Genomic DNA, 14,952 nt, shown 5'->3' with positions numbered 1-14,952 from the left:
AAAACACAGTGCAGAGCTAATACCGACTACCGAGCACACGGCAACACTTATACAATTCTACTTCACAGACGGCGCCGACAACACATACCCAAAACCAAGGAAAAGAAATACCCTCAAGAATGAGGTAGGCCTGGGGCCGAGACCTGGTCGGGCCTACCCGTCTGGTGATGAGACGCGGAGCGGCGATGGCCCCGCAACCCGCGGGCCTCGTGGACAGTGCCTGGCAGGGGGGTGGGAACGGGGCCCCCTTGGTCGCACTATCTCAGCGCGGGGGGAAACAGGAGGGGGTTGCTGATGCTCGGGGTATAGAGGATCTTTATTATGTGCGCGACGAGCGTCTCCACCTCGGCCAGGTCGCGCTGCCGGCCTCCCAGGGGTGCAGCTCCCTGCACGACGCGAGCACCCCCTCGTCCGCCCTCGCCGCCTCTCCACAGCTCGTCCCCTCCGTTCCGACTTCAACGCACACGACGAGCAGCTCCACCGCCCGCGAAGTCTTGACCCTCTGTCCGTTCTTGTTTGCGACTCCTCGTTCTCGTTCTGCTGACTCTTTCGCTCCGACTTTTACGACTCCTTTGACTGACGAACACCGTCCTTTTATCCCCCCGTAACTTCGCCTTTGACCCCCTCCCTTTGACCTTTCAACTCGCTCCCCATTGGCCCGAGAAAAAGTGGGCGTGAAGGCTTTTTGATCCACAAATTTGCATATATCGATCGCCCTGGGGGCGGGGCCAATTCGCCCCTCGCTCACCGATTGGACGGCAAAAAGTGGGCGTGTGTCGTTTTGGATCCGTTTTTGAAGCAGAAAATCCGTGATTTTGTACACGCTGTTCAACGTGCGCCCTACACGAGTCCAGCATCGGTGCCCATGAGTGGCGCGAGATGACGGTGATGCGATGGTGGCGAGTTGCGACGGTAAAGGTCATGGCGGTTGTGGTGAAGCGGCGTTGTGGTTGGTGGTTGTTGTTGGGGTTGTGATGGTGGCGATTGGTCCAAAATAAAGATAGTAAAAGAAAAACGGCTATCCTGAAGAGTCGCAGCACGTATAAATGACATGTATTCCCACTAGACAACGGGTTTGGGCCTAACTACACATGCACTTACCGAGATACCTCACCTAAGGGACCTGAATGGTGGTTTGCGAATCTGGTAACCACAACAATATATATGGCTGCCGAATCACGTGACCAATGACGTCATCAAAAAAAATCTGTACCATTTTATCCCGAGACCCCGATAATTTTTTATACTGATTGGATGTGGTGTTCTACATATACAATTACGACGTCATAATGAAGGCAAGCATCTATGACGTCATAAAAATGCAACACTCATTCCCCATGAGGAGTGCTTGCTGTGTGCCATTTGTGCACACATGGCTTGGGGAACACTTGTGTGAAGTTTCCCCTCGATTTGTCCAGTCTTTCTGGAGAATATTTTTATAGGTTTTAGGGTAAATCAAACATGACTATCAAACCATACGACCTATGACATCATATGTGTGAACCTTTTGTTCCCCATGGACAGGCGGTCATATGTGTAAAGTTTCGCCTTGATCTGTTCAGCCACTTCAGAGAAGATTTTTGAAGGTTTAAAAAAAAACAAAAACAATATGGCTGCCGAATCACGTGACCAGTTATGTCATGAAATTTTGTTCTGTGGACCATTTTATCCCGAGATGACCCTCAAAAGTTTTCCAATTGATCGGATGTGTTCCACATGTGCAATTATGACGTCATAACGAAGGCACCGACGATGTCATGAAAAAAAAAATCACACTCATTCCCCATGAGAAGTACTTGCTTTGTGCCAAATCTCAAATTTTTCCTTGATGCAGTTTCAGAGATACAGAGGTCCAAAGTTTTTCCGTTTTTTTCAATATGGCTGCCACACCACATGACTGAAGATGTCATAATTATCATTGAAACATTCTGCATGAGTCATCACACCAATGGTGGGAATTGTGTCTCAATCTGACAAGCGGTTGCGTAGAAAAACGTGAAAGTTCTGTGCGGACAGACAGACAGACAGACAGACAGACAAACAAATGGATCCAAATGCAATACCCTCTCCGAATCCTTTGGTGAGGGTAACTAGATACCTGCAATCACAAAGCGATCACCAAGAGTAAGGCCCCCAGCCCTTCAGGATCTGCACCGATGATATGCTCGCAGCTTGGAACCCACGAGTTGTGCAGGCCTTCGAGTCATTGGTCGCCGCTTGCGGCAGCTGGTTCTCAAAGGGCAAGCACCTCGTTTCAGAGCATTACGAGATCTTCCTTGAAGGGATCTTGCGTGTCTGATAGGTCACACAGGAGCCCCTTAAGAGGGGTTCCTGTTCGAATCCAAACTACCCACCACCCTATCAGGCTCGACTGGTCATCTGTTGAGCCCACGGTGGAGTTTCCCGTTACTGTGGTTCTCCGGATGAATACGCACTGCTGCGTGATGGTCTTTTGGTGATAAGCGCGAGCCTTTCCCCTCAAGAGGTTATCTTGACTCAGTTCCAGCTTACCGGGATCTCGGTGGACCACCCCTTGTGGGTGGTGCTTGGGCCTGCCGCCTAGGATCTCACCACGAGGCGTCCGACTTGTGAGACGCGCATTGCAGAGGTCCTCCGGACTGTCCATCCTGGCTTAGCCCGGTGGGCACGGTCTCTGGGACTTGCTGCATATGTGCCGCAGCAATTGGGGAGAATGGGGCTGGTTCCTCGGGGTCGCATTTCCCGACTGCGGGCATGGTGAGTCAGGAACCGTCGCACCATGCTGAGCTGGGCATCGCTACTGTATGGGTTGTTGGGACGCCAATCTGTCAGCGCTTTCCAAGCCCTTCCTTGTGGTGGTGGTTGGAACAAAGATGCGGCCACTGTTGCAGCCTTTCGATTTGCTTTCCACTCCTGGTGAACTGCCCCCCTGCGCAAACCATTCAGGGGACCAGCCCTCCGGTATAGTAGGCATCCAGATGATCTTTTGGATCGCCTGACACTCTCTGCTGCAATGGATCTGACTCTTGTGAGAGCCGGACGCAGGTCGCCAATGGAGGGTCGCCCCACGGACGATTGCAAAGTGTGTGGAGAAAACCTTGGGGTGAGGGGCTGATGGAAGTCAGGGGAGGCTTATTTAAGAATTTGATCCATTATTACCCTGCACACGTGAAGCAAAAAGCAGGATTAAACAATTGGTTCACTTTGTTTGTCTGTCCATCCACAAACGTCAGTTTTTTGATCGGGGAAAAACTTGATTACAATTTAATGTTATATTTTGAACACGAATCGGAAAATGAACGTGCAGTTTCACAGTACTTTGGCTCTGAGCGATCGGAACAAATTCAGAGCCAGAGAGGAATGAGATAATGTTTTTAGTCTGTACTCCTGTCTGGCAGTCAAACAAAATTCGAAATCATTCCAAACAGGAAACTTACTGTTTTTAAGGATGTCATAAAGGACACAAACAACAGGCACAAATAACTAATGTAACGGGTTAAAGAAGTAAGGTGGTGTACAAGACTGCCCCAATGGTGGTAAACTTCTGAATTTTTACCCCGTGGGGTCTTCCACCCCACGGGGTCGAAGCAGCCCTCACGTTCTCTCTTTTCTTGTGTACAGTTCATTTGAACGTCTTTCTCCATTATTTGTGAACAGAATTCGATGCAAATTGACAGGCATATACTTGACACATATGTGCAGGCATTAACTGAGCCCAAAGTGCGATTGCGGCCCTTCGGGCCGAGGAACAGCCAATTTTCTTAAAATTGTTATTTCTCCGTTATTAGTGAACGGAACCGAACCAAACTTGCCAGGTATATTCTAGAGACCATTCCCCAGGCATTAACTGAGCCCAAAGTGCGATTCCGGCCCTTCGGGCCGAAAAATGGCCCTTTCGGTCCATTTTCTTAAAATTGCTATTTCTTGTTTATTCGTGAAAGAAACCGACCAAATTTGACAGGTATGTTCTTGAGGCCACTCTGGAGGCATTAACTGAGCCCAAAGTGAGATTATGGCCCTTTGGGCCAAAAAATGGCCCTCTTGGCCCATTTAAAAAAAATTCTATTTCTCAGTTCGTAAGCGGAACAGTACCAAACTTGACAGGTATATTCTAGAGACCATTCCCCAGGAAATAACTGAGCCCAAAGTGCGATTCCGGCCCTTTGGGCCGAGAAACGGCCCTTTTGTCCCATTTTCTTTAAAAAAATTAAATGCGCTGGTTGATGCCCAACGCAAAATTAAGTCACAAATGATGATATGAAACTCGCCTCACTCTTGTGAGGTGTTCCGGTTTCTTTTTCTGATGCGATGAAAATCTTACCAAATTTCAAAACTATCTGTCATCCGTGCTATCGCTCACCTGAGAGTTGTACGAATGAACTCCCACGGGGTATGCTCGCAATTCGAACTTGTTTTTCTACAACCTTCAACCTCTTTTATTTTATTTCAATTGAATTATATACTTGACATTGAAGAAAACAAGTCGCCCTTTTGGCACTTTCAAAACCCTTCCATTTAGCAGTACTTGGGCAAAATATTACAGCACTTTCAATGCCCAATCAAATTTGCCCTCATGCCTAATTATATTTGCCGCTAACAGACCCCGCCCATGTCCTCGTTTCTCAAGACAGTGTGGGGTCATGTGTTCTATGAAGTCTTTAGTTTATACGGTACTGAAGTGGCTTAGGAATCATAATGGTTCGACATTGCGGTCATTGTAAAGTATTTTTTATTGGAAAATAATTGGAAAACGATGACCATCATCTTTGATGTCAATTTGAGTCTCCCCTGGATCATAAAATAGAGACTGCGTATGGCTGACACAATGGTACCCGAGTTGGAAGCACTTTAGGAGAGTCCTTAAAATAAATAAATAAACCTTCACTACAATGTGGCTTGAAATGCAATAAGTGGTTTATAATCGACAAAAATTTGTTCCAATAGGAAACTATCCAGAATACAACGGTTTAAAACATATCAGAAGAGATGGAGGCCTGCAAAGTTTGGTCGTCAAGGTCACTTGGCATAACTCCTTTCATCTTCTATCTTCGATGGAGATGTAAAAACCAAGCTTTCATTCACCAAACCACAAAGTGCAGGGGATCATGGAGAAAGACCACACCACTAACACCGGGTAACGTTCTACTCTAAAATGTCTGTGATATAATGATAGAGAAACTTTCCATTAAAATGGTTGAACACACTTTGAAGTTCTCAAATTTTTCTCTGTGACTCGATAATATATTAGATCGTGCCATGCATTCTTCCTTTTGTTAGTGCACTGCACTGAAAAGTAATGAAGTAATTATCGCTATTTATCAACTTTCAACATCCAATTGTAAATCACCGGTTGCCTTGTGTTGGTCTGAATCGAATGAGTTTGAAAATATTTAAATTTGTTCACTTGAACAAAAGGATCATTGGTTACCATCGAAAGAAAGCATGCAGGTATAGCCTTAGAAAGAACAACTCTTCCTCAAATCAACTTCAATACTTTGAAGACACATGAAACCTTATTAATTGAGTGTAGTGACTCTTAAATGATGCGAGGTAGAGGATTGCTATGTCAGTTTGAAAATGTTGCTCAACATCATCAACTCATCAAATATTGTTTTAAAATTAATCAGTTAAAAAAAAAAAAGAGTCAAGGTTCATGGAACACCGAGAACGCAGACCGAGTCAGGACACAACATAACAAAAGGAACAGCAAAAAGAGAAGGGGGAAGATGAGGGTAACAATGGGGGAGGAGGGGAGAATGTTGGAGATGGACAAGATGGATACAGAAGCATTTTTTTGGGAGGGGAGGGGGTTGGGTGGCTTAATGGGGGTATAAAAGATCATGGTTTTGAATGGAGGAAGATCTGAGATGGTGGTGAACAGCTGTCCTGAAGACCTGGAGGGGGAAGAATGAGATTGAAGAGAATGTGGAAGTTGGTTCCACAGGAAGGAAAAAAGAGGAACATACGAGTGGAGGTGAGCAATGATCCTGGATGCAGGTCTGTCTTAAAGGTGGGGAATCTTAAACAGTAAACAGATAAAACAGATAAAACACAAAGCATTATAGGTAAACTCATAGAATGTAGAACATACGTTGATTAAAAATACCCAACACAGACATCCAGTGTTTTGTTGGATGAAAACGGGATATTTGAATATTTGAATAGATATAAACAAAGGGGCGCATCCTTGCTCGATAAGTCGAACATTTCCATTGTAATTATTGATCCAGTGAACACCTGACGAGGTCGTTTCATGGAAGAAGCTCTGAAAATAGGGACCAATCTTCATTTTTCAGATCATATTAAAAAAAACAAAAAAAACACACAAATATTGAAGGGTTCATACAATAACGAGTATATGGGTTTCACAGGATAGCGGTGAGGTATGCGCACTCACACTTGGAGCTGTTTGGCCTGGGTTCTAATCCCGACCCAGCTATAAATTGTCATCCTGGTGTTTCACATGCAGGGTGAGGCATCAACGTGTGCGCCCGTCCCTCGGATGGAGGTTAAGCTGGAAGTCCCCTCTGCAAGCATTGTTCATTGATGCACGTTAAAGATCCCACGGTGCCTTTTGCAAAGAATAGGCAAGTTATTGCAGGCATCCTGCACCCATACCAAATTGCTCATATCGTCAGTTGAATGTCAAGCCTGACCAGTCAGCTGGTTCGTGATAGACATAGATGTGGAACAATTCCCCCCCCCTCCCCTGACTAACCGCATAGCACTAACACACACACACACACACACACACACACACACACACACACACACACACACACACACACACACACACACACACACACACACACACACACACACACACACACACACACACACACACACACACACACACACACACACACACACACACACACCTTACGAGAACCTAATTGATTGAGGAGATGAAAAACTGAGAAAGAGATTGACAATCAGCCCCTTATTCTTCCCTCTATCCCCCTCCCCATCTCCCTCACCCACAGACCAATCCATCCTCCCACTTCATCCTACACACTGCAAGGGACACCGTGAACCACTATGAGAGTCATGAATCAGAAATGAAAAAGCAACAATGCCTACTTTACGCAAATGGAACACAAACCGTCCTAAGAATTAAAACCAAGAGCCTTGATCCCCTCTAACTAGTCTAACATTCAAACCCATTTCCTTCCCACTACAAAGCTGTCATGTCGTGCTCCGAGACGCCAATTGGCAGACAGGGGATAAGCCGATGTGGAAGCGAAGCGAATCCAAGTAGAGCTTGGAAACTATTATTTTGGCTTTTGCTTTTGGGGATTTCGCTATCATGTAGCCTCCAGCGAATGCCATGTATGAGATGAGCTGGGGAGATTCAGATCCTGCTGAATGCTTTTAAAGTTTCACTAACTTCATCCTTGCTCGATTGAAAATGGAATAAGCCATTGAAAACAGCTGCACGAGATCTCTAACAACAATGACTGTACGAAAAGAATTGCAAGTTACATCTACGATCATAAAAGTGAAGTAGTTTCATTAAATCTGCCCAAAGTTAAAATAAAGGTCGGACATAAGGCAGTGGATGAAAGAATGGTGCAGAGGGAGCGCACTTGCCTCTGCATTTTCTGGTTTCATTGGTTTGATTCCCAACTAGATTGTAAACTGTCGGATTGGTGCTTTCACAGTCATGGTGTTACATCAAAAAGTGCGTCGTCCGTCGGATCATTCATGTTCAGCCAGGATTCCCTTCTGCAAGCATTAGCTGGTGGACGTCAGACCCCCACTGTATTTTGGTGGAGTAGGTGAGTTATCGTCCACAACCCGAACAGATTACAAAATGACTGCTGTGACTGATTCCTGTAAATGCAAATGCAAACCACCCATTGTAATCCTTGCCATGAGACCGCTTTGGTAGCACTGATCATGTTCTCTCCGTAAAGTACGGTACATGTAGAGGGACACAATAAGCGGCAATTTTGAAATGTTGAGGCTATTTTCTTTGTTCAGGTACAATGTTAAGGCCTCCAGGTATACGACGGAAACTTTCACTGCAGAGGTTTTCACACAACAAACTTTACAGCTCACAGTATCTATAAATGCCCTTTGGGCACCTCCCGCGAATATTAAGCCCTCTGGGCACGTGCAAAGTTATGTGTGCCGAGAACGAAAGACAATACCCTCCCCACCCCTTCCCCTCAAAAAACCCCCAAAACAACCACAAGCATGATGAACAAGTATCACTCGGAGCTGCAAAATGATGTTAGGCCAGGCTTACCGGTGTCACTGTCATGCTTTCCACTCCCGGCACCCATCCTTAATGATCATACATCTGCTGCTCAGGGTGGCGACTTCTCTGAGAGATTTAACAGGGAGAAGAGACGGTAAAACAAATGACAGAAACAGACTGCAGCTCGAACAGGCTCCCGCGCTGGAAGCCGGCGGGGAGGATGTTCCGGAAAGCGTGCACGGGTCTCGGCGTGCGGGTGGTGCTGGAGATGGGGTGGGAGAAACCCGGGGTGCCCACGGGGCTGCGTCAAACAGTCCGGCTCAACGCAACCCGTGGAGGCGCTTCAAAGGGGGGCGCCGAGTTTCGTGGACCCCTTTCTCTCTCTCAGACGGACTGGCTTGATGGATGGCTCTGTGGGCTGCAACACCCACCGATATATTTTCCTTGCAATGTTGGCCGAAGTTCCTGCAAACACAGCATTAAACGGGTGGCCACACAAGGTCCTCGCCATTCTTCTTTCGGGTCAAACCCGGTACCGCACCTTTAAAGTCTCCAAATGTAAACATGGTTGGTGCATGAACCATTTCGCACATTGTGTTTATTGTCCTTATTAATCAGATTGATTGTCCACGTTATTATCGATGACAAACAGCAAGGCTGCATTCTCATGCCACCTTGCAACTGGTGGAATACTTTAATCGGAAAACCTCGAGGGGAAAAACCCACAAACACTAACAGCACTCCTTACAGAAACAAGAAAAGGTCTAAAGGGTGTTTCACAACACTATTAATATTCGTGGAAAAATAATTTAAGCAACATACTCAAAGTTGAACAATAAACCATTCCAAACATAAAACCAAATGAAAGTGAAAAATAAGAAGTCTATTGACCAGTTTGACATGATCATATATCGGGCAAGTCCACAATACGAGAGATCGAGATTGTGAAAGTGCGATACTTTAGGCGCTGTGTGTCGAGCGCCTAATGTATCGATACTTTTGCATTTCACAATATTTATTAAATCACAAATGCAGACATTAGCTTGAAAGTTATCTGAGACAACATCATGACTGGTAAAAAGGAAAGGTCTCTTATAAAGACTGCATGGTACGCCATGACGTGATCAATGGACGAGCCAAAAAATGGTGAGGTTGGAAATCATTGTTTTATACAACTCAGATTTTAAGGACGTTAATCGATAATACAATGTCCAGTGCAACAAAAGACCTGCTAAGATGGTCCTTTCAGAACATCCATCAAACTATATTGGTCAAGGAGGGAGAGAGGGAGAGAGGGAGAGAGGGAGAGAGGGAGAGAGGGAGAGAGGGAGAGAGGGAGAGAGAGAGAGAGAGCACCCCTCAGTGATGAGATACCAACAGATGGTTGTTTGTCTACACCTCCTCTTTTCGCGACGTTCCCAGGCCTGCCACTCACATCGCGTCCAGCTGGAAGAGATAGCATTACAACCGTGAAATTAGACGAGCCACACATCACTCCAATACACGTACCGTGGCATATCCAAACAGTTTCATTATGCCTCATTAAAACAGCAAATACCAACACCATCACGATTCCTCTTTTTTGAATTACTATCAAAATACGTTTACAGGTAGGAAGGGAGGAGGGGGAGCGTGAGGGTGGTTGGGACAACACGGTTTATTGTGTTGGAGTCTGTGTGCTCCAATATTGGAGGAGAATGTTTTCTCATAACAACTTGCAAAACATGACAAGTCGATTGATTATATGACAAGGGGTCATGATTACTTTAATGTTGTCAGATCCTAATATTAAATTTTTGTTCTATTGAGGTGATAAATAAGTGCAGCATTGTGGAGCATGCCATATTTTGGAGAGGGGATTAAGTTGAGTGTCCCATCTTCTTCTTTTGTATGCAGCACAAGGCTGTGGGGTAGCATCATTGGCTGAGGGTGGCATGGCTGTGCCATTGATGCAGTGCCATCTATCGGTGAGGGTTGGAATTTGGAATTTCTTCCAGGGTGCCGGCGATAGGTTGCCTACTCTTCGCGAAGAACACCGTGTGATATTTAATGTTCACCAACTAATGCCGGCAGATGGGATGCCCTGTTTACTGTCCTGCCTGCGAGACACGAGAATGACATTTTGTAACTGGGCTGAGGTTTGAACTCAGGAAAGACAGCTCAGAGGAGAGGGTGTACCTCTTGGTCATCCCGCCAGCCCTGTCCCACCTGTATTCACAAGATGTAAATATTCAATATAACATATTTCACATGAGCAGGCTTCTCCCTCCCCCGATACAAGGGTCTAGTTTAATGGAGGAGCTAAACAATAAAGGACAGCAGGTTTACATACTTTGAAGGGATATGAATATAGGGAGATGGGCATACACAAGGAGGAAAGAGGGAATAACACAAGAATACAAAAACCAGTAACAAAGGCCCAGAGAGGGATAGAATTAGAAAGAATCAGCATGTATCGAAGAGATTATGGATGTGCATTGGTGAGTGTAGGAGCTAGCAAAGGGCAGCACATTTGAAAGACTGAAGTGAGGATGACGTGACAATGGACAAAGGGAGACGATTCCACAATCTGGAGAAAAAAAACAAAAAGGAGATGAACGAATGCAGGTGGGCAACCAGCCTGGACTTTGGGAGGGTGAGCAGGTGACCTGGATCAAGTGAAATTGTAAACGTAATGTTGGTCATAATTGTGCTTAAATTGCAATCGTACACACAATCTATCATTCCTAATGTATTTGTGTGATTACCATGGCATAACAGTTTACTGTGAGCGATTTCCCAAAACTCAAGGAAAGAGCAAACATTGTACAGTGCAAACGAATGCAAAACTGCATGGCATTTATCAAATATTATTATGTATATGTGTAGAAGTTCCCTTCAATAGCATAGCAGGGAAGGCAGGAATTACCACCCCATCACAACAACATTAACTACGAGGTGTTTGGCCATGCTCACATGGTGGAGGGCGAGCTTCAGAGGTAATGACCAAAAAAAACCAACATTAGCTAGATTCATGGTGCGACAAGATACATTGGCGGTTGGACAAAAGGTGGGATGAAACAGATTAATGAGGTAAATAAATAGCACTGTATAAAGGGCAATAAATAAATCGATTATGTTATAGAATGAAGACGAAACAACTTGGAGGGTTGTTTCTACAATACGACGTCTCCAAAAAACACACGTACAGTAATATTTACGTTTCAATGAATGGATCCTCCAGAAATACAAGTTTTCCCCATTATCATTCGAACAATGCTCAGGTAAACCTTTTCATCAAGCCAGATCGATGCGCTGTTGGGTTTCTGGTGTAACAAAGTAAAAGTACTGTACAAAATAGGATGGTGATGGCAAAATGCAATCTGAGCAGTTCCTGGTTACGAGAAATTCGGATTTTGGTAATCGTTTACCCGACAGTTCCAGATATCAATGGTCAAATATTGCTCCGACATAAATTACTCCAAACCGCCGAGTTTGTCAGTATTCAGGACAAAGGTGTGGAAACACCCACGTATGACAAATGAATCAGATGGAGAGTAGTTTTTGCATCTTCTGCAGCGACTTACCAAATCATCTACGTCATCAGCTGCCCATTCCTCCTTAAACTCAGCAGGCTCTTCCCCCAGGTTGAGGAACTGTGGGGTGCATGCACAAACAGAGAAATGTGCATAATACAGAGTGATTTTTCGATTGTATGCGCACGTCAATATCATGTCCGCCTTGGTGGGCCTGCCTTTTGCCTCACCACCCGGTGGGGAAATGCGGAAAGCATTAATTCTAAGCCCTGACCCACACTCATTTCCCGGAGTACAAAGTCGGATATAACTTCCAGCATGTGCCGAAGCACAGGCCAAGCACCATTTTTTTATCATGTTTTCCATTAAACAGTGCTCTGCATGGTACAAGAGGGTTTCCAAAAGCAAAGGGCAACTTTGAAATTCAGTGGCTTTGGGACTTATCTTAATCCATATGATATTTTGGTACCATAAGGATTATTGCTTTATGGTCCTGAGAAATTGATTTTTTTTTTTTTTGTTAAAGGGTTTTTGTTTCTTGGTTTGATACGAAAATTTTATTGTCCTACACACTTGAAGTTTATATGATTAGAGAACAAACCCGCATTGTGGGCATGAAGACATAACTGCTATCCTTCCTATTGAAATTTGATCGAAAATCCAAATGGTGAAAGAACTTGAGACGTTTGAATCGAATAATCAGGCGGTGAGCCTGCTGTGACACACAAACACACTCGCAGTGTGCCACATACTCCACATATGCAGCCGTGGTCTCTTAGGTTGCAAGATGTATGCAAACATGGACAATGGAAGTCGGCGAATGCCTTCAGGCAGACTGTCCTGTGAATGAGCCTGAATACTCTTGGATGTAAGGAGCACCCTTGGATATTGGATACCTGTGGATATTTCCAACCCCGGTGAAGAAGTGAAAAAGACCCTCCAGCACATAAGTCATGCATTAGGTAGGTCTTCATGGGATTTCATCAAACATGTTGGCATCTCCATCAGTTATTCCATGAATCAATGCTTAGCCTGGTGTTGGCTTAACGCTTAAGATCTTCAGGTCTTGAGATCAAGCCTAGTCATGATGTTTAATTAACACCAGGTGGGTTGACTCAGCCTGTCATCCTTCCGAGGTCGGCAAGATGAGTACCAACTTACTGGTAATGGGGGCACTGCATCAGTGGCATGGCTGCACCCCAGGAAAATGATGCATCGAAGCAGCCACAAACTGCATATGAATAAATAAATTAAAAATTGATGCTTGAATGAGCACTGTTTTTCTGAGGTGCATTGATGCAGAATGTCCTGATAACAAATACCAAGTCTATCTCAAATAAAAAAATCCCTATTGGCTACATCCCTATCGTACTACATTAGAAATCATTTTGATTTTGCACTTATCGAGGGTTTAAAGCAGGGCTGTTTAGCATGGGTAGGCCTTTTAGCATTCCCACTGAAACCCACGGCTCATAATACCGAGATTCCAACTTCAAATCAATCAATCAAATCAGTTTCTTATAAAGTGCTTTTCATTTAGGAATAAAATTTCAAAGCATTTTACAGTGTAATAATAATAAAAAATTTAAACAGTAAAAATTCACAAAACAAAATGCAAAAAGTTGGTATTTTAAGAGATTTGAAACGAGATATAATTCGACGTCACGACATCAACCAATATGCCTCTGCACACATCAAGTCTATACTTACTCCAATTTTGACTGAAAACTTCAAGACCATTTGACCTCAATGTATCATCTGTACATACAGTACCTTCAGAGAGTATTCACACCCCTTGACTTTTTCACATTTTGTTGTGTTACAGCCTGAATTTAAAATGGATTAAATGAAAAAAAATTGTCACCAATCCACACAAAATACCCCATAATAACAAAGTGAAAACATGTTTTCAGAAATTTTTACAAATTAATTAAAAATGAAAATCTGAAATGTCTTGCATCGATAAGTATTCAACTCCTTTCCAATGACACTCCAAATTGAGCTCAAGTGCATCCAATTTGCTTTAGTCATCCTTGAGACGTCTCCACAACTTGATTGGAGTCCACCTGTGGCCAATTCAATTGATTGGACATGATTTAGAAAGAAACACACCTTTCTATATAAGGTCCCACAGTTGGCAGTGCATGTCAGAGCAGAAACTCCAGCATGAAGTCCAAGGAACTGTCTGTAGAACTCCGAGATAGAATTGTGAGGTGATCTGGGGAAGAGTATAAAACAATTTCTATCGGGTTCAAAGTTCCCAAGAGCACAGTGAGCTCCATCATTCGGAAATGAAAAGATTATGGAAATACCCAGACTCTTCCTATAGCTGGCCATCTGATGAAACTGAGCAACCGGGGAAGAAGGACCTTGATCAGGGAGGTGACTAAGAACCCAATGACCACTCTGACAGCACTAGAGTTCCTTGGCTGAGATGGGAGAACCTGCTGGAAAAACAACAATCTCTGCAGTACTTTACAAATCCAGGCTTTATTGTGGAGTGGCCAGACGGAAGCAACTCCTGAGAAAAGGCAAATGACAGCACGCCTGAAGTTTGCAAGAAGGCACGTGAAAGACTCTGAGAGCATGAGGAAAAGATTGTATGGTCTGATGAGACGAAAATTGAACTCTTTGGCCTCAATGCAAAGCGCTACATCTAGTGGAAGCAGAGCACAGCTCATCACCCATCCACCACCATCTCTACCGTGAGGCATGGTGGTGGCAGCATCATGCTATGAGGGACTGGGAGGCTTGTAAGGATAGAGGGAACATTAAATGGAGTCAAATACAGGCAAATCATTGAGGAGAACCTGCTCCTGAGTGCAAAAGACCTCAGACTGCGGTAAAGATTTACGTTCCAACAGGACAATGACCCCAAGCATACAGCCAAAGCAACACTGGAATGGCTTCAAAACAAGAACATGAAAGTCCTTGAGTGGCCCAGCCAAAGCCGACACTTGAATCCCATTGTGAATCTGTGGAAAGACTGGAAGGTTGCTGTTCACCAACGCTCCCCATCCAACTTGACAGAGCTTGATCAAATCTGCAAGGAAGAATGGGAGGAAATCCCCAAATCCAGATGTGCAAAGCTGATACAGACATACCCAAGAAGACTCGAAGCTGTAATTACTACCAAAGGTGTTTCTACAAAGTATTGATTCAGGGGGCTGGATACTTATTGACGCAAGACACTTCAGCTTTTCATTTTCAGTTTGTAAAAATTTTTAAAACAAGTTTTCACTTTTGTCATGATGG

General features: G+C 44.4%; 2 protein-coding genes across 4 annotated transcripts in view; both read right to left on the bottom strand.

Moving 5' to 3' along the window:
• LOC147021554 (uncharacterized) overlaps positions 1-8,690 on the bottom strand; it is a 126,219-nt gene extending 117,529 nt beyond the window's left edge. For both annotated transcript variants that reach the window (XM_085891602.1, XM_085891603.1), the window contains exon 1: positions 8,231-8,690. In XM_085891602.1, coding sequence (XP_085747728.1) covers positions 8,231-8,267 — 37 coding nt within the window. In that variant the 5' untranslated portion in view covers positions 8,268-8,690. The remainder of the gene's footprint in view (positions 1-8,230) is intronic.
• A 150-nt stretch (positions 8,691-8,840) lies between these two features.
• The window catches only part of XRCC5 (X-ray repair cross complementing 5), a 95,254-nt gene continuing 89,142 nt past the window's right edge, over positions 8,841-14,952 (bottom strand). For both annotated transcript variants that reach the window (XM_085891604.1, XM_085891605.1), the window contains 2 exons: positions 11,749-11,817; positions 8,841-9,628 (listed from right to left, as the gene is read on the bottom strand). In XM_085891604.1, coding sequence (XP_085747730.1) covers positions 9,614-9,628; positions 11,749-11,817 — 84 coding nt within the window. In that variant the 3' untranslated portion in view covers positions 8,841-9,613. The remainder of the gene's footprint in view (positions 9,629-11,748; positions 11,818-14,952) is intronic.

This window comes from Eptatretus burgeri, chromosome 8 (assembly GCF_056783735.1).
Source record: "Eptatretus burgeri isolate ZD-2024b chromosome 8, Ebu_testis_v1, whole genome shotgun sequence".
Lineage (NCBI taxonomy): Eukaryota > Metazoa > Chordata > Myxini > Myxiniformes > Myxinidae > Eptatretus > Eptatretus burgeri.
This window is presented reverse-complemented; position numbering and strand designations above follow the sequence as displayed.